Source organism: Apodemus sylvaticus, chromosome 4 (assembly GCF_947179515.1).
Source record: "Apodemus sylvaticus chromosome 4, mApoSyl1.1, whole genome shotgun sequence".
Classification (NCBI taxonomy): domain Eukaryota; kingdom Metazoa; phylum Chordata; class Mammalia; order Rodentia; family Muridae; genus Apodemus; species Apodemus sylvaticus.
Window position 1 is genome coordinate 66250286 of NC_067475.1, and position 20779 is coordinate 66271064.

Below are 20779 nucleotides of genomic sequence, written 5' to 3' on the forward strand. Positions count from 1 at the left end.
AATGGCTACAAGGCCGGCGACGCGGCACCGCCTCTGCCTCTGGCCCCGCCCACCGGGCCTCTTGTTCCGCCCCCTGCGCTCCAGCCCCGCCCCCTCCTCAGCCTGGGTCCCCTGCCTCTCTAGCCACCAGCACCGCGGCCGCCTCGGTGGTGGGTGCGTGCGCAGCTCCGGCTTGGGGCGGTGCCGAGGGTGGGGTCCCGGTCGGGGTTGGAGCTGGGAAACTGTCCGCCCGGGGGTTGATAGTGGGGCGTCTTGTCTTCCTAAGCAGTTTGTCTATCCATGGGACACGCGCTTATTAGAAAAGTCGAATGCGAGGCCTTCCGGTGCCCTAGGTACAGAATTAGAATCTGCACTTTAACATGATCACTTCAAACGGCTTGACAGCGGTGTACAGCGGATCCATACGCGAATGGTTTTCATATTCCGCGTATACCTTTACCAAGCAACCTCTTTTTGTTGTCCTAAGAGGTGTGAAATAAAGAACTGTAGCCATATGGGACAGAGAATTGACTAGACACGTGATGACAGGTATTGGCGTAAGGCTCACTTCTATGTGGTGCCTAACTCTTCAAAGTGGTGTTCTCTTTCTGTGATTAACTGGTGGATGCATGCATACAGCTAATGAGTGAAGTTTAGTCGAGGAGGCAACAGAGGAATTGAGAGCACAGAGTAGGCTGGAAATATACTGCTGGACTAACGATTTGAAACCAGTTGGCTGGAAGTGAAAACGAAGTAAGCTGACAGAGGGCCCAGTGGGGTCAAAGAACTCTGGGCACAGGAGTAGCAGAGTGGGTGAGCTGAGACAGTGAGAGGCGTCCTGGGAGAGCAACATGTTTGGGGTTTCAGTGGTCTTGCCGCCATTAGCACTGGCAGAATCTTAGACAAGATGAAAGGTGTAGGTTAGTGAGCTGAGGCAGACCATAAAGTCATTAGAGTAAGTCATAGAGGAGCCAGGAGAGATGGCTCAGTGGAAGGAGCACTCGCTGCTCGGTTAGAGGACGCGGGTTTGGTTCCCAGCATTCACAAGGAGGCTCACAACCATCTATTCCAGGGGATCCAACACCTTTGGGTGCACGTACAAACATGCAGGCATAACACTCAAATATAGATTTAATTTTTGAAAGTAAATAATAAGAAGGAACAGCGAGATAGCAAAGAGAGTTGGACATCTACCTTAACGTTGGTTTCCTTCCTCCATGCTAACCTTAGGATATTGTCTGTCTCCACAGAGATGCAGTTCTTAGTCCCCCTAATAGGTAGATAGGTGGAAACGTTAAGTGGAATTTCTCCATTTCTCTTTCTTTGTGTATTGGATGTCCATAGAATGGCTGGAGCTCCAGCAGCCACTTTGGACCATGAGGTAGCTAAAAACAGTGGACTTAAACAGGGAACTTAGCCAGGCATGGTGGCGTATGTCTTTAATCCCAGCACTCAGGAGGCAGAAGAAGTCTGATCTCTGCGAGTTCAAGGCCAGCCTGCTTTACAGAACGAGTTTCAGGACAGCCAGGGACCCACCCACCCACTCACCCCCCAAAAACAGAAAAGAAAAAGGAACTATGCAGCTATCAAATCATCTCATAAGAGATGATTTCCAGACATTTTTTAACATGAGAGGGAAATAAATGTGAGTCTTGTTAGGCCACTGTTGTCTACCACTTTTCTATTAAATGAGGGTGAACCTAACCCTACTTAATACATTGGATTGATGGAGTACTAACTATGTAGATATTAAAACCACCTTCAGGAGACTGTGTCTATTGGCACAGCACTGAGTTAGGTGCTAAAGTCTTCACTGAATGAAGGGCAATAAATGGGTCTATAAATAACTACAGCCAGGAGAGGTAGTGGGTCCTTCAAAGGGGCTGGAGAACTGGAGAAGCAAGAGGGAACAGCAGCAGGGGTCTGTGCATCGTGAGGATCGAGGAGGAGATAAGTCCTGTTTTCTGCTTTAAGATCTTGACTTTTTAAGACCTGCTTGATTGAAGAAATAAGTTGTATAGCAACCTGTTTCTTTTTTTAAATTGAATATCATCTTCATTTACATTGCCATGGTAAAACCTTTCCTAATTTCTCCCCTCCCAAAAGACCCCCAACCCCTCCTCCCTCCCTCTGCCTCCATATATATGCCCCTCCACCTGGCACACTCCCACCTCCCCCGCCCCAGTTTCCCTTTGTTGGGACCTCTGTTGAGCCTTTACCTGACCAAGGACCATTCCTTCCACTAACGCCCAACAAGGCCGTCCTCGGCCACATTTTTGGCTGGAACCATGTGTGCCCCTTGGTTGATGGTTCAGTCCCTGGGAGTCTTGGGTGTCTGGGTGGTCAAAGATACTGTCCTTCCCATGGGGCTGTAAACCCCTTCAGCTCCTCTGGACCCCCCTCCAGCTCCTCCATCGGGGACCCCACGCCCAGTCCAATAGTTGGCTGCTAACATCTGCCTCTGTATTTGTAAGGCTCTGGCAGGGACCCTCTGGAGACAACCACTGCATGCTCCTTTTGGTATACACTTCTTGTCGTCCTTAGTAGTGTCAAGGTTTGGTGACTGTTTATAGGATGAATCCCCAGGTAGGGCAGTCTCTGGGTAGCCTTTACCTCAGCCCCTGCTCCACACATTGTCTCCCTGATTGCTCTTGTGAGTATTTTGTTCCCTTTCTCAGAGGAACCAAAGCACCCTCACTTAAGTCCTCCTCCTTCTTGAGCTTCCTGTGCTGGGTGCATTGTAACGTTTATTTTGAGCTTTTGGGCTAACTTCTGCTTATTAGTGAGTGCATACCATGTGTGATCTTTTGTGATTGTAGCAACCCGTTTCAAACCATACAGTGCATTAGACCTGCCCAGATTCACATCAGTGCTTTACTCCAGAGAGTTTTCTGCAAAAACAGTTTGTCCCAAAGTTGGTTCTAAACCATACTAAGCACTCTTTCATCTCCTTTTAGAAGAGTGATAGTCACTATTCCATTTAATCCTTTAAAAACATATTCATTCTTCTTATCTCTTGTTAAGTATGTTCACTCAATTAATTATCATCAGTTTACTGAGGCCCCACCATGCTCCCGGCGCTACACTGGACACTGGGAACACAGATCAACTACAAGGCATCTGCCTTAGTTACTAATTCGGAGAGGGATAAGGTAAAGGAATCTGTCTTTGTGTCATGTGATAAGGACATCCACCAAATGTGATTGAGGGCCGGGCAGTGGTGGCGCATGCCTTTAATCCCAGCACTCCAGAGGCGGATTTCTGAGTTCGAGACCAGCCTGGTCTTTAGAGTGAGTTCCAGGACAGCCAGGGCTACACACACACACACACACACACACACACACACACACACACACAAACTTGTCTGGAAAAAAAAGAAAACCAAACTAAATATCCTATAAAACTAAAGTGACTGAGGAATTGAATCCACCAGAATCTACCGGCTGGGGCAAGGGCACAAAGGTCACATCCAGGGTCAGGAAGTTGTTCCTGGAGGGATAACAGATGAACCGACTCTTGAAGACATGTGGGCACTATTCAGCTGGGAAGTGGGAGGTTATTAGAAGCCATACAGCAGAGAATGAGTGCGTGGGGCCTTGGGGGCTCCAGGTGGAGTGTCTGGAGAGGTTCTGTGTCCATCTCTCTGTTAGGCAAGACGAACTAGCAGTAAGCACAGTTGCCTTGTTTATGTCTAACCTGTCCTTCATGTCCATCCATGTTCTTGCTGGGGACTACTGGTTTAATGTGTCAGCCTTGAGGAGCAACTTATCTGGATGATTTTAAGAAGTCTGAACCTTATACCACCAAAGCCCCCAATCGTAATTTATATGTGTTTTTCACAGGAAACAAAATTGTTGTAGTAAGTTATATTATGGTTTATGAGAGAAACTTAATATTGAGCACAGTAGAAGAAACAGTCATTTAAACAAATGGTCCCAGCCTATATTCTTTTTAAAATATATATATATACATATATATATATATATGTATATATATATATATATACATATATATATATATATATATAATTTTATGTTAAGAGTGTTGTTGCATGCATGTACATCACACGCATGCAGTGCCCATGGGGGCCAGAAGAGGGAGACAGATACCCTACAATTGGAGTTACAGACAGTTGTAAAGCACCACGTGGATTCTGGGAACCAAACCCAGGTCCTCGGCAAGAATAGCAAGTACTCTTAACCACCACACCATCTTTGACTATTCAACATTTGTCTGAGAAGTTTTTAGTGAACTGTAATTCAGGTCAAACTCTGAACTTAAAACAACTCAAACAAAAATCTTGTACAACAGTTTTAGCTTTAAGTTGCAAAGACAACACAGAGGTTCTGCCTTCTCTACACCCAGTTTTCCTCATGAGAACATATCATGGTGATGCATTTATCAATTTTTGTTTGGTTTTTTTTTTTTTTTTTGGATTTGGTTTTTTTCGAAACAGGGTTTCTCTGTGTAGCCCTGGCTGTCCTGGAACTCACTCTGTAGACCAGGCTGGCCTTGAACTCAGAAATCTGCCTGCCTTTGCCCCCCAGAGTGCTGGGATTACAGGCGTGCGCCACCACCGCCCAGTGCATTTATCAATTTAACACCAATACAGATACATCATATTTTTAGCCAGAGCACACAATTATTACTAGTCCTTCAACTTTTACTTAGTATCTCTTTTTTTCATCTTAGATTCTCATCATGGACACTTCCTTCCTCAAGGCTCCTGTATACTAGTAAGCCTTCTCAGACTTGCTTTTGATGACTCCAACAGTTTGAAGGTAGTAAGGTTTTTGTAGATCATCCTAGGGTTGCCTGGTACTTTTCTCATGTCTAGCCTGGGCTATCTGAAGGAGAAACACCACAGAGGTCATTTCATGTATACCACTACCAGTGATGGCTGCTGCTGGTGTGGATGTGGGTGCCTGACTGAGGTACTCTGTCTGACTTCTCCTTGGCAATTACCCCTCACCCCTCCCACACAGATTCTGAAGGAAGTTAATCTATACAGTACATCTAAGAGAGCTTTGCTTCATTTCCTTGAGGGGCAAGAACATAAATTATTTGAAATTCTGTGCAAGAGCTTTACTTATCCCATTCCAGTAGTGTTCCCAATCATAACAGCATGGACTCGGGTATCTTTGTGTTTCAGGTTACAATCCAACACTAGGTTATTTATTGCTCAATCTTCTTTTCCAATTTGGCCACTGGGGCCACTTTGACATGGGCTATTCAATACATTTGGGCCATTTCATTATTCTGTGGTGTTGCAAGAATACATCTTTTGGATCATCAGATTTATCATAGTTGGGTAAGTGATGTAATCTTTTAATATGGCCACAAGAGCAAATTGTGTAAATTGGCTACTCCTCAGTACATGTTCATCAGTAACTACACTTTGGATCTTCCGTTCTTTTAAGTTCAAGGTCCTATTCTAGTCTTATCTTCAGCTTGGTTTAGAAATCAATAATGTTTTTGTAGTTTTGCCTATTCTAAGTGGAATGAGAGAGTAGAATCGATTTAAAAGTACAGGCTTTGAAAGAAGCCTGTGGTATGAGTGCCCATAAGTAGAGATTACATCTCTGGCAGTATAGTGCTTCACTACCTTTGCAAGCTGAATGACAGGACCGTTAACAATGTAGAAGAAGACAAGTTAAGATGCAGTGCTTCAGTTTATTTTTGAATGAAAGCAATCTTCAGATTTAAAAAAAAATCCCAGACCCATTTTATTTTTTTATTTTTTATTTGTTTTTGTTTTTGTTTTTTGTTTTTTTTGTTTTTTTTTTTTTTTTTTGGTTTTTCGAGACAGGGTTTCTCTGTATAGCCCCCACTAGCTGTCCTGGAACTCACTCTGTAGACCAGGCTGGTATCGAACTCAGAAATCTGCCTGCCTCTGCCTCCCAAATGCTGGGATTAAAGGCGTGCACCACCACTGCCCAGCTCCAGACCCATTTTAAAAATGACAAACATTCAGTTTCTAAAAGACTGGGGAAGGAAAAGGCCCCAGAAACCAGACCAGGCCTCAGTGCTCAAGCTCGCACAGAATGCACTAGGGAAAATGCTAGGCAGCTGTCCAAATCCGTATATAATTAGGAAAGAGTTTGAATTCTCACGTATCTGCTTCCTTATTTGTGTTATTCTAATGCCATTCCTGAAGAGGGTCAAATTACCCCCTACTTTAATGACTGGCAACAATCCACTTACAGACACACTACACCACAGTTTTTGTTTTTATTTTTCTGAAGATAGACTGCCTGGCACGTCCAGTACCTAGCCTCAGGGAGTTCAAGTGCTTCTGAGAGCCAATGCGTCTTAAATCCTGTAGTTCGGTTCCACTCCTGCCTTTCTGAACTACACTGTAGCACACAGGAAGAACTGCTTTAGGCAGAATGCCCCTAGCTAATATTAGTATTCGTTCTAACTTAAGATGTGGAAGGGCTCATTGATTCTTAGTATGTAGACTCTGAAGGAAGGAGGGAGCTGGGCGGGGGATAATCACACTTGCCAACCCCACCTCACCTGTTGGCCTTTGATGCCTCCACAGCTGGACCCTGTACTAGCCCTTCAAGGTCAGGCCAGGACAGCTAACTCAAAGCCTCAGCTTCTTTAATCAACCTATTAAAAGACAGCAAAATATTTAAAAGACTTTCAGACCTAGAAGAGCAATTTCTTTTCTGATTTTGTATATTTTTTTTGTTGTTGCTTGAGCCAAGTTCTTGCCATGCCAACCTGGTTGACCTGGAAGGCACTATGTAAACTAGGCTGGTCTTGAACTCGCAGGGATCCTTTGCCAAGAACTCCTGAGTTCTGGAATTACAGGTATGTGCCACTATGTCCAGTCTAGTAGTTTCTTTTTGAAGAAAATAAAAGCAGGCTTGGTAAGTAAGAGCGCCTGCTGTGAAAGCAAGTGGACCTCAGTTCAAATCCCCACGCCCGCCTGAGAGACAGGTGTATTCAGTTACTAAAATTAATAGTTAATTTATAAAATTAATGTTATTAAAATTGATAATGGATCACATTAAGAGTTCTATGGAGTCAGCCGTTTATTAGATGACTTAAGAGATGCCACCATATTTCATAAACATCAAGGAGCATTTATTCAGCATGTGCCACATGTCGGAACTTAGCTGATGACATATTTTCTGTTTTGCCCATGCGATACCCTCACTGTATTAATCATGAAGCCAGGAATTCCTCACTGTTTGCACCCTTGATTTTGGACTTCCAGCCATCAGCACTAAATGGTTCTTCTTTCTGGACTGCTCTCTGTGGGAATTCCTGAAATAGACATGTAGGCTCTGCTTACAAGGTCAAGTTCTGCAAGTATGCGCTTGATCATGTAAGCAGACTTTTCAAGATGGGTTATCATCCAATGAGATCTAGCTGTGGATTATTAGAAACACAACAGAGTCAAGAATTAGAAGAACTCTGCTAATGACATACAAAGATGACAAAGGGGACCTGAGCTCATGCTCTGGGAATTACCTGACAGAGAGACGAGAGGCTCAAGAGAGGGAGGGAGATGAATTAATTAACAAAAACCCAGTATCACAGAAGGGGAAACAAGAAAGATTAATGATTGAGGGAGGAGAGAGAGGAGGAGGAAGGAAGACGAGAGAGAGGAAGGGAGGAAGGAGGGAGGGAGAAAGAGAGGGAGGAGAGAGAGAGGGGGGGAGAGGGAGAGGAAGAGGGAGAGGGAGAGGGAGAGGGAGAGGGAGAGGAGAGGGAGAGAGGGAGAGGGAGAAGGAGGAAAGAGCGAGGCTGTGATTGATTCCTGTGCAGTATGAAGCCAAGTATTCAGTCTTGTCAGGTTCTGAAGGTGTGGCTAGATGGCACTTTCCAGTGGCAGCCAGAGCACTGCACTCCCACATCTAAAAATAAGCCAGGATGACAGCAAAGAAAACTACAGCTAGCATGAGGACGCGCACTGTCACCAGTGATGCCCCAGAACTGTCCCTTTCCACCACTCTTGTCCTCAGAGGCTTCCGTACGCGATCTTCTGTGGTGAGAATAGTTTTTCGGGCTCCAGCCCACTTCCCAGGGCCCTGTAGGCGATACTGGACTGGAGTACAGGGTCCCAGTAGTAACTGTATTGCCAGCTTGGGGTCAGTGAAGGCCAGAGCCAGGAGATTGGGCCTGACACCAATCAAATCTGCAATCTCTTCCATGGTGTGCATATAGTCGCCCTGGATGGTGTGGCGCTGGCTGTCCACATACCTAAAGCAAAGAAGACAGGCGTCCCAGGCTATCAGCAATTTGTGCAAACAGCAAGATAACTGATCAGTCAGTGGGTGCTTTGTGAGTATCTATTTGGAGGTTTGATATAGTGCTAAGAACTGTGAAAAGAGTTAAGACATTTGTAACCCTCATTAAGGACCTTAAGATGCACCAGACTGGAATGCATAAACAAGTCTGCCCCAGAAGGTCAGATAAGCCTTCAGGTAAATATTTTGGGTTGGATGGGAACATGGAAAAGTAAAGGGAAGGTAGACAGAGAGCTGTGGCAGCTTCAGGGGTTGCCAAGGGAGATATAATGTGGGGTTGGGGGAGGGGGTTGAGGGGGGAGGGGTTGGGAGGATGGGGTGGGCAAAGGTTGAGAGCACAGGACGCAGTAACTCCACAGCACAACTTTAGCAGTCAACGGGAGGGAACTAGAGCCCCTCGTAAGAGAGCTGTCAAAGAAAGGCTCACTGCTTGTCCCTAAAGGTAGGGGGGCGTCACTCTAGTGTCATCTTCAGCTGACAGCACAGCTAGTGTTTAAGTGACCCTCACCAAGCAATACATCCGATGTTCCTCGGGATGTTTTTCCGATGTTCCCCCAGTGTGTTTCGTTTTCATGTTCCCTTGGTATGCTTTTTATCCACGTTCCCTCGGTATTTTTTTTTCTCCTCAACTTCTTTTAGGCCCTAAACACAGCCTTTAATCATGACCTACCAGATTCTAATAGAAATACTTAAGCCCAGACACGGAAACTAAATATCACACAGTCTGCTCCATACTGAGAGATATATAGTCTCCATGGCTTCCTGGAGCACTGTCTGGGAGCACTGCTCACCTTTTTGCCATTTCCTCTCGAGCCTTATTTATTTCTGCCATCATTTCACTTTGCGAGGGCAATTTCTTTAGCCCTAAAAAGAAAAAGATTACAATAGAGGCTTTAATTACTTAAGAATGAACAGCAATCCTAATGGTAGTCGCCACACTGTAGAAAATTCAAAGAGCTACAGGGCCATGGGAGAGATTATACAATGCATTCGGTCCTGTGGCTGCCAAATAGGATGGTAAACCTTGAGCACTCTAAATCTGGAAAGCAAAAATTGGATAGCTCCCAAATCAAAACTTCTTTTGAGCACTAAGAAGATACCATAAGAGGCTGGAGAGATGGCCCAGGGGTTAAAAGCACTCCGTTCTTCCGAAGGTCCTGAGTTCAATTCCCAGCAACCATCTGTAATGGGTTCTGATGCCCCCTTCTGGCACACAAGCATACATGCAGGTAGAGCGTTGTATACACACACACACACACACACACACACACACACACACACACACACACACAAAGATATAAGTAAAATAATGCTCCACAATGATCTCAAGTATCAAGTCACACTCAAAGGCAGGCACAGCAAAATAAAGTCCCATAAAATGGCTATGCATAAAGGAATATAGGAAAAAGCAATTCATTTCATGTTTAGACTTGGGCCTCAGCCCAGAGAAAATTGTCCAAAATCTGAAATCTGGAATACTTCTGGATCTAAGTATTTCAGATAAGGCAAACCTCTTTTTTTTTCTCTGAAGTATATATATCAACATGCATAGGTTACTTTAGTCTGCCTCTCAAGATATTTTTTTAATTATTTCTTTGATTTTTTGAGATTATAATACAACTACATTTCCTTCTCCCTTCAGACCCTCTTATATACCTTCTTGCTCTTTCAAGTTTATGACCTTTTTTATTTATTATTACATGCATATGCATATATGTTCCTAAGTATAACCTGTTCTGTCTGTATAATATTACTTGTATGTGTATGTTTTCAGGACCAACCATATGGTATTGCATCAGCACTTGGTGTGCTCTCCCTGAGGAAGACTATCTCCTACTCTCAGCATTCCTTACTGCCTATAGCTTTTGTGTAGAACTGATGTCTTGTGGCTTTTCCACTTAGGCAGGTCTATGTTGTTGTTCTTGTTCAGTGTTTGGGCATGACTAGTCATGTTGGTGAGATTTTCTGGGTGCAGCTTCTAACATTACTAGGAGACACAGTCTCACAGAAAACTTCCTGATCATCTGGCTGTTACAATCTTTCCAACCCATCTTCTGGAATGTTCCCTGAGCCTAAGATATGAACGCTGTTTTGTAGATGTATCAGGTGAAACTGGGCTCCACAGCTCTGTATTTCCTTGGAAGATATTTGCTTTTCCCTGACTTCCAGCTGGCCCCCTAATGTGACTTTTCAATTGGGAAATGAAATACGGATATGAGGAAATGATAAATGACTGTGAAAGCTTGTAAGAGATGAGGCGCAGCGCCGAAGTTCAAGGGAGTGTAAGACAGCCAAGCATTTGTATCCTGATGATGAAGAAGGTTTATAGTTCAGGAGAAGGAGGTAGAAGACTCCTCGTGATATTTTATGCTAATCCCATGGAAGGTCAACCTTGCTGCCTGAGTTCTGTTATTTGATAAGAGAGGGTAATTTTACCCTCAATTTGAGGGTAAAATTGAGGCCAACTCATAGACTTAGTCTTCACAAGTAAGTTTAAGCTCTGATGTGCAAACAGTTCCAGAAGTGGGAAATTGATGCCAGTGGTAGATAAAGCCCAAATTGTATTCAAGCCAAAACAACAGCAGACCAACCAGTCTTCTTCACAGAAAGTAGACACGAGGTATACTCCATAAAACTCTGAAATATTTAATTTTCGATTAAAATAGAGCTTCCCTGATGCAGTATTTTCCTCTATAATACTAGTATCAAGAAGTTAACTCACTTCTCCTTAAACATGTGTAGCCATGGAGACCTTATCTATTCCAAAAACATGGCACAACTGGTTGGCTGCTCTATTTGCTGAAACATTCTTTGTGGTAATCCTCAGATCTACTTCTATGCCACTTGAAACTCTGGGCCTAACTCTGCTTCTGGGGTGAGGGGTGAGGGGTGAGGGGTGAGGGGTGAGGGGTGAGGGGTGAGGGGTGAGGGGTGAAGGGTGAGGGGTGAGGGGTGAGGGGTGAGGGGTGAGGGGTAAGTTTTAACAATGAGCAGGCCTCAAAACAAGAAACAACTCTTTGATGTCATTTCATTCTTAGGTCAATTTTAACTTCCTGTAGGAAGGCTTCACATCCTCTGCCACCTTGGCATTTTCCCTTTTCTGAGCTCACCCGACACTCTCCTGGGAGTCTCTCTAAACATGTGGTCCAGAAACTCAGTGTCCAGGGAGACCCTTCTGTGTTTTCCACGTGTCTACTCATCCGGGCCATGGAATTGTTCCTTACAGCTCAGGTATTGAGGAAACACTGCAGTGCTCCCTGCTTCCACCACAGGTCTTTAGGGTGTTCAGGAAACTCATGGGAAGAGTTGATTTCCAAGTCACTTCTCCTGATTTAACCAAATTTTACTTCTAATAATGGCACACATTAGGGGAGAAGAGGCCTATTTCTTGGCTGAGAGGCAGCTAGTTTACTTTTTAAAATTGTATAGCTGAGACAAAGATGTGTAGAATAATCTGATGTAGGTCTTTCTTGATTCATCACCTCTATTTTAAGGATTCCCATATTTAAACATAATTTTAAAAATAGTAATTAAATTTTGCTGGTCCAGTGTTCTCAAATAGCATATGGCCCACAGGATAGAACTGGGAGAAACTGAGAAATGATAGAAATTGGAACATTTGATTAATCGTCGGTCATGAGAGGTTTTCAGTAGGGGGAGAAAGCTGTAATTATAACAAAACCTATCAATGGTTTTGAATTAAACAACAATGGCAGTAAATTGTAATAGTACAACCATATAAAGAACCTCAGTGGATTCTCTCTGAGCTGTACGGCATTACATCATCCTCTCGCCCAGCCAAGCCAGCCGGAGGCTCCTTTCTGGTTTCCTTGCACTCCTCATGATTTCAGAAGCCATCTGTTTTATCCTGAAATGGTACTGGCTGACAGGTTCTCCCTCTCAAACTGATATTATATATCCATCAAAATTTCACTCCACGGTTCTGGTTTGACCCTTCAAAACAACACCAAGCAAATCTACTTCTTGTATAGGCCATCTATTTGAATATTTAAAAGGACAACTTTCGTCCTTCTTCAGGTTTTAACTTCTGTTAAATTACTTGATGGTGTGTTTTCTGTTAAACTACTTCATAGTGTGTTTTCCAACAGGTGGTGGTTTTTTTTTTTAAAGATTTATTTACTATTATATGTAAGTACACTGTAGCTGTCTTCGGACACACCAGAAGAAGGCATCAGATTTCCTTATGGGTGGTTGTAAGCCACCATATGGTTGCTGGGATTTGAACTCAGTACCTTTGGAAGAGCAGTTAGTGCTCTTAACCGCTGAGCCATCTCTCCAGCCCCCATAGTGTGTTTTCAAATCATTTAAGTCCTATTATTTTATGTGTCTGATTGGTCTGTCTGTCTGTACATGCACGATGCGTGTGCCTCTGCAGGTCAGGCAACAGATACCCTGAAACGATGTTTGTGAACCACCGTGTGGGTGCTGGAAAATGAACTGGAGTTATCTGCAAGAGCAACAAATGCTCTTAACTTTTGGGCCACCTCTCTAGCCCTGCTTAAGCCATTTTTATTTCTTCCCCTGTTCATTACATTCTTGCTTTTTTTTTTTTTCCTCTAAAATGTTATTTTCAGGTATGGGTTTTAATCCGATTAGAAAAGAACAGTTCTATTGCACTTGGACATTAGGATTCCATAATGATGTTGAATCTCAGGAGGTCTTCAGCAAGGCTTATCACCCTGCTGACTCACACCAAACCTACTATCCTAAACCCTGAAGCCTCTCTCACAGAGCTGAAGCTGGGAGGCGGGCCTGAGAGAGGGGGAAGCGAGGATCAGAGAAATCAAATATTCCACATTCTGGATGGTTCTCTTAGCGTCTCTTAGCCCAGTGGTTCTCAGTCTCTCTAATGCTTTAACTCTCTAATACAGTTCCTCATGTTGTGGTGACCCACAACCATAAAGTTACTTTTGTTGATACCTTACAACTGTAATTTTACTACTGTTATGAATCATAATGTACATATCTGATATGAGACTATTGTGGAAGGGTCATTTGACCCCCAAGGGGGTCCACCCACAGGCTAAGAACCCTGTCTATAGCTGGAATTAAGACATGCTAGTCTATATCTAACTTTACCTCTAAGGAAAGAATCCTTTAATGGTGCATGTATATATCAACTGCTTACAGTCTAGTCTGCAGTGCACCTTGGAGTCACCAAGAGAACATTTTTCTCAATGATCTTAAGTTAACCTACCTCTGAACTGAGCGTTTCAAGGAATGGGATTAAAGCATGCGTAGTTAAGAAAAATTTCTGATGTGATTTTGATGTGTACCAACAGATATAAATTACTACTTTAGAGTCATTGAAAATGAACTTTCTGGCACGAGATTTGTGCCTGGCACTGTTAAAGTCATCCCTGCCCTGTAGGTATTTAACAGTGCACGCACAGGTATAGCTTAGGCATTCCGCCAAGCTGCCCACGTGGATCATCACTTACCTTTGAACACTTGAGTGGCCCAGCGTCCTTGGAGCTCTGAAATAGGCATAATGGCTCCCAAGGGCTGAATTAAACCGATGATCGCAAGAGTTGGTTTTTCCAGGTTAGGTGGAAAGACCTTTTTGTACAAGGAAACCTTGTTTTTGACGACTTTGACAGAGTCCTCAAGGAAAGGAAACGCAAAGCTGTAGCCTGTGGCAAAAACGACCACATCAATGTCATCCTCCCTGGAGCCATCCTCAAATATGGCAGCCGTCTCGGTGAATTTCTTCACATTTCCTTTCACTTTCACCAAGCCAGAAATGATACGATTGGGCAGCTCGTCGTTTATCGTGGGGTGTTGACTCAGAGCCCTGTGAAGGTAAGGTGGACGAAGAGGCGAGGTGAGCATGAGGGAGAAGGGAAGACACGAGTTCTACCTTATAGTAGCTTGGCACAGAGCAGGACATCAGGGCAGGATAGCTTGGAAAAGGAGGGTACTAGAGGAATGAAAGGCAAGGAATTTTATCTGAGGAGTGTAAAAGTGGTTTCTCAGGGAACGGCAATGTTCTGAGGCACGGTCAGGATACCGACCAACAGTTTTCAGACAACCCTCAAGAAGCGGCAGAAATAGAGCATGGACGTTATGTTCAGCCCCATTCCCAGTTCCAAAGGCTCAAGAGATAGACTTAAATCATCGTTTTTCAGACCACAAATAAATCACGTACACATAGCAATCTATAGTCCATATGTAGATAGCTTTTCTGTGCATTAAATTCTCTCAGTCTTCATGATAGAAGTTGGGCAGGTGCCATTATCCATGATTTATTCATGGGGAAACAGGCCTGGAGAAGTTGGGTGACTTCCCACTATTACACAGCTTAAGCTCTTAGAATGTCTGTCAAAATAGCTTGTATACTTCTGATGGAGTAAGGAGTATTGCCTGGGGATATTAGGGAGTAAGGTGCCAGGTATCTGCTTCAGCTTCTCCAGCCTTTTCTTCTTTTTCTTTTTTTTTAAAATTATCTATTTATTTTATGTATATGAGTACACTATTGATCTCTTCAGATACACCAGAGGAGGGCATCTTACAGATGGTTATAAGGAACCACCATGTGGTTTCTGGGAATTGAACTCAGGACCTCTGGAAGAGCAGTCAGTGCTCTTAACCGCTGAGCCATCTCTCCAGTCCCTTCTTAAGTCTTTTTTTAACCCCCTTTATTACATCACTGCGGATTCTGTCCTTTGTGAAGATTCTTTTCTAAAGTACAACATATTTTTTCTCATTCTCCTTTCCAAACAGTTCCCCATCCTTTTTCTCTAAATCAGCTGTGTACACAATTGTGCAAACCACAAAACTATTAATCCCATATCCTCCTCTAATCTCCCGGGGGCAGCTTTTCCTGGAATGTTCAGTTGCCTGCACACTGCCACCCCATTGGCTTTCCACATCATTTTTAGAATGGAAATTCTTTTAAATTATTTATTATTGATTTTACTTTATGCATGTTGGTGTTCTGCCCACATACATGTCTGTGTGAGGTGGTTAGATCCCCTGGAACTGGAATTACAGACAGTGTGAGCTGCCATGTGTGCTGGGACTTGAAGCCAGGTCCTTTGGAAGAACATCCAGTGCTCTTAATCATTGGCCCATCTCTCCAGCCCGCAGAATGAACATTCTTAAAGATACTATTCTGCTACCTGCTTCTTAATATTTTCTTAAAGTTTGATTTATTTATTATTTAACTGTATGTGAGAGGACATGTGTGTGCGTATGTGTGCCGTATGTATACCTAACTGTTGTAGTAGTCAGAGGCATTAGATCCTCTGGGATTGGTGGCACAAGGGGTTGTGACCCTTGCATGTTGGTGCTGGGACTAGAACCCAAGTCCTGTGCAAGAGCAGAAAGTATTCTTCATCATCTCTCTCCAGCACCACTTAAAATATTTGAATGGCTTTGCACTGACTTCATTCTAAACCTTATTTAGAAGACCAAACAAAAGCTTTCATGCCTGGTGAACATGAGTATATTCAATGTAATATAATAAAGGAATAACCATTGTGAAAGTCAGAATTTAAAGATGATCAGTATTGTTTTTAAAAAAGGTCTATGTTAAAAAAAGATAATTGAAATTATTATTTCAGATTAAGAGAAATTATAAATACATGACAGACTGAAGTATTGTGAGCAACACATTTTAGAAAGCATAAAAAGCTGTAAGTGATATTATTGGGGAAACTGTTGAAACTTTAATATGCCGATATTTTAAATGTATTTATCAATTTTAAATTTTCTGACAGTGATACCTGTATTATGGATATTCCAAAGAATGTTCTTTTCCTTATGTGATACATGCTGATACATATTTTAGGCAATATGCCTAAATGATTACAACTTAATCTCATGCTGTTAAAAAATATGCACCTAGGTGTGTGTGTATGTGTGTGTGTGTGTGTGTGTGTATGCTGTATAGACATGAATCTATTGATATTTCAAGAGGGGACAGAAAAGAAAGCAAATACAGCAAACTGTTCAAATAGGAAATCTATGTCAGAGGTGTATGTGAGTGGACTTTGTATTTGCTAATTGTGCAACAAAAATAAAACAAAAACCAGGGCAACAGCTCAGCATGTAAATAGCTCTTGGGGCAAGTCTGATGACTTGAATTGGATCCTCAGAACCACACAGTAACAGAGAAAAAGAAAGGACTGCATCTCACAAGCTATGCTCTGGCCTAGACATGTGGACCTTACATGGGACTCTGCCCGTCCTGCAAAGAAATGGATAGAAAGGGCTCAAAAATAAAGCATTTAAAATTAGTCTTTAGAAATGTTTTCATGGGGGCTGGAGAGATGGCTCAGCGGTTAATAGCACTGACTGCTCTTCCAGAAGTCATGAGTTCAAATCCCAGCAACCACATGGTGGCTCACAACCATCTGTAATGAGAGCTAATACCCTGCTGGTGTGTCTGAAGACAGCTACAGTGTACTTCTATATAAAATAAATAAATCTTTTAAAAAAGAAATGCTTTCATAAAAGTTTTAACAATGATTGATTGTATGAGAGAGAGAGAGAGAGAGAGAGAGAGAGAGAGAGAGAGAGAGAGAGAGAGAGAGAGAGATTTTGTGTGCCACAGTCACATATAGAGGTCAGGGGTCAATTTTTTCTTTCCACCGTGTGGGTCCTAGGGATTGAACTCAGGTCTTCAAGCTTGACAGCCAGTGCCTCTACTCCTGAACTGTGTCACCACTCCAAGTCCTTTGAATTATAATTTCATTCTATGTTCCCATTGTATCCCAGGCTTTGCTGTTGCCACGCCCCTCCTCACCACACACATTATTGTCCTGGAGTCTGAATACAGACTCTCATACTAGGGGAGTCATCTACTACTAAGCTATATTCCCAACCATTTTGTATTTTCCACTACTTCTCATTAAGTTGCCCAGGCTGGCTGGTTTTGACCTAGGAGTCATTCTGCCTCAGCCTCCCCAGCAGCTAGGATTATAACCCTGCACCACCAGGTCTGCCTCTATATGAATTTTCAAAAACCATATTTGTTATTTTTCTTCTTATTGGCAATTTTAAGGGAGCTTCAATTTTCTGAAATACGTGTCGTTTCTTTTCTGCTGACCTTGGACAAGATACTGTGTTTTCATAAGATTCCTTTTTTTTTTTTTTTTTTTTTTTTTAACTTAGAAAATGGCCACTAAAGTAGACCTGCTGCAAGGATGGAAAGAGAGCACAGGACTCACTTAGCTCTGTGCTTACAGAAAGTCCTCCAAAGGCACGGCATTAGTTAGCTACTGCTTGCTTTAGGGTTACCAATACGTTCTTTTCCCTGTTCATCTCATGCCCAGTGTGACGAATGCCCGGCTTACAGCAGGCTTGTTGGGTGAGGGAGCAGACAATGCCCTGCCTTCCACTATGGTTTCATTGCTGTTGTTGAGGGACTCATGTGAAGAACATACCCCACGAGAGAACCACTGTCAAGGGAATACGCTGAAATCCTACAGAGCAGCAAGTCGGAAAAAGGATTTCGAAGTCTATGGATGTTCTTGAAGCCTGGGCAGAGGCGGTGCCACTGTGGGCCCATGTCAGTGGCCCTTGTCTCTGTGCCTAGGCCATCTCCCGCCCCACCCCCATCCTGGAAATTTACCTGTGCTTAGGCTTCAGGCCAAACATTTCATGATCAAACCTTTGGTTCATCCCTTTTTCCATATATCTGTTTTGTAGTGATAAGCCACAGATCCTTGACAAATAGTACATAATTCGAGAACTGATCAGCAGATCAATGGGATAGCCATTCTTCCCCACACGGTTCAAGATCCAAGCTCCTCTCCTGGTACTGAGGAATACCTGGGGCGTGGGAGACATGGTTTGTTTTGATCAGTCTGGCTCACAGTCCCTCAAAAGCAGCCCCAGTCTCCTGAAGGTTAAGTTCACACTCACCAGCGTTCTAGTCCCATGTAGCCCTGCGAGCAGAACACCTTGCTGTTTCCTTCCTAGACGCTCCTACGGTTAAGCTGGTAGGTGCCCTGGCCATGGAAACATCTTGCTGTGATCTCCTGCTACTGGCTAAACAAGCCGTTTTCTTATACAGCAGTGGTTCTCAACCTTCCTAATGCCGCAAATAAACTATTTTCATGTCTACTTCATTACTATGATTTTGCTACTAATGTTATGAACCATAATTTAAATCTCTGTGGTTTTTGATAGTCTTAGAATGACCCCTGTAAAAGGGTCATTTGACACCAAAGGGGGTCGCAAGCCACAGGTAGAGAACTACTATTATGAACCCTCCTATATCTATACATTTTTGGGCCTCAGATTAAACTTGCTCCCTCCACAGGACATCGCTGGCCTTTCAAGGCGATCACTTCCCTCCATCCCTGTACTTTTCCTAGCACTTGCCACCTATAGAACTTACTCGAAAGTCTAGAGGTGGGGCTGGAGACATGCTCGGTGTGTGGAGCACCTGCGGCCAAGCCCAGCAACCCAAGTTCCATCCCTGAGACCTATATGGTAGAAGGAGAGAACCAGCTCCTGTGACCCCCACATATGCATCGCTCCATGTGAACCACTCCTACCCCACGGAACAAATAACTGTAAGGCAGTTTTTTTTTTTTAAAAAAAAACCTATAAAACCGAAAAGCTGAAAGTAACTACACATCATTTAATCCAAAACCCTCAGTCAGTTTCACCACTGACATTGCTTGCAGGTTGAAGAACCTCATTTATCATTTATATAGTTTATATTATACCACTTATAGCCCTGTTAGAAATAACATAAATACCCGTCTCACTTATTTAGAAGCTCTTGACCGCTGAGTGTGTTTCTGCAGAGCTACAGCCTGTGAGCCATCTCCCCGCATGCCGCACCACTCCTTACTGGTATCTGTTACCTATAAGTACGCTGCCATGACTGGTCCTTCACATTTTAATTTAATTGGCACAGTGACTCTTAAGGAATGCACTGCCAGCCCCACTTAGGGATGAGAGGCACAGAGAGAGCAAATCACACAGCCTGAGGTCATATAGCTAGAGAGCAGCAAAGTTGACCTTCCCGCCTTGTCTAAGAGCTATTTCCCTGGCTGCTGAAAACATGAAGACTGCTAATGGAACTATAGGAGACAGTCTTCCTGTGTTGACCACTGGCCAAAGTCCATGTTCAAAACTGTCTTACAGGCTATGTTCAATTACCAGCAAGTCTATTACTTCTCCTGGTCTGCAGTGGTTTCTCGAGCTGTAGGAAATGCACACTGCTTCAGGTGTTTTGTGTAGGCTCTCAAGCACTGGGCTGCCTGTCTACACAGGGAGGACCCTTTCCTCCACACATACATTCTCACCGATGGTAACCCAAGGGCTCGCGTGTCAATGCTTCTGTATGTCACAGATGAAAGCAGACGCCCACTCCTAGGAACAGATGGTCTGGGTAGAAGCTGTATACCTTCCGACAAACAAGGCCAGTGCTCAGAGGCGGGATTAAGAAGCTCCCTATTTACTCAATAGTGACAGTGACAGCAAAAACGCACATCCCAAGGTTATTGTGAGGAATGGTGTTTTTGTAAATAGTGGTAGACACGGAGCACTTAATAAATGTTTAGTTCCTGCTACGCTTTAATTTCAGCTTCCCATCTCTACCTTTTTCAATAATCAACATATTTATTTTAAAAGGACTATGTAAGGAAATTATTTAATCAATATAGTCCTTTATCTCCATTGAGTCACTGCTTTATTGGCAATAGGGAAATGCCTACTTGTTTTTCAGTAAATGTGATGATGATGATGATGATGTTTCTCTACAAATATGCTTCAAATTACTTTAAGAAAAATGCCTAATGTTACAGTTTTGTTAAACAATATGATAAAAATAAATCTTTAACTTCCTTGACACATTGAAATCCATTTACTCCATTTGAAAATTTTGATTTATAGGATCTATATGAAGCATCAACCCTAAAGCTGAAACTTGGGCCGGGAACAAGCCCCACGTGTTTGCTGCTGGCCTGGGCGGGGCTGTGTAGTCTCTATATTCGTTGGCGGCCGACTTCCTTGGTAAGAGTGAAGCCAAGTAAACCAATCATGGATGCAAACCTGCTTGGCTGTGTGGCTGATCTCTACCGCCAGATCCCCTCCCGAATTCCCAATGCCGATTACGATGACCCTTTTCCCGGTGAACTCCAATGGGTTCTTATATTCTCGACTGTGTAAGTATTTTCCTTTGAACTTTTCAATTCCTAGAAGAGAAGAAAAAATAACAAGGGGGGGCAGTTTGAATGAAGGATATTATTTGTCAACACGCGTGTTTTGTTCTCTTTTGTGAAATTTAAAGTTTGAACTTATATTTTCCAAAATTCTCCTTTATTAAGCAGCTCTTCTTGCCTTTCTGACACTTTGCTTCTTTCTTCTCTCATTGCATTTGTGATTTCCCTGCCATAAATCATCTGCATTTTGAATTTGCAGATGCAAGTCCAGGCAGCCTCAGAACCCTCCCTTCTTCTATATCTGTTCAACCCCACACTTCTATGTGCATGCTGGGCATATTAGAATATATTTTTAAAGGAAAAAGTCTAGGCCAGAAACATGGACTGAAA

General features: G+C 43.2%; 1 protein-coding gene across 3 annotated transcripts in view; it reads right to left on the reverse strand.

The window, feature by feature from the left end:
• Window positions 1-7052: 7052 nt before the first annotated feature.
• Fmo5 (flavin containing dimethylaniline monoxygenase 5) overlaps window positions 7053-20779 on the reverse strand; it is a 46303-nt gene continuing 32576 nt past the window's right edge. For all 3 annotated transcript variants that reach the window (XM_052179666.1, XM_052179667.1, XM_052179665.1), the window contains exons 5-9: window positions 20280-20422; window positions 17842-18041; window positions 13706-14058; window positions 9035-9107; window positions 7053-8196 (exon numbers count right to left, since the gene is read on the reverse strand). In XM_052179666.1, coding sequence (XP_052035626.1) covers window positions 7851-8196; window positions 9035-9107; window positions 13706-14058; window positions 17842-18041; window positions 20280-20422 — 1115 coding nt within the window. In that variant the 3' untranslated portion in view covers window positions 7053-7850. The remainder of the gene's footprint in view (window positions 8197-9034; window positions 9108-13705; window positions 14059-17841; window positions 18042-20279; window positions 20423-20779) is intronic.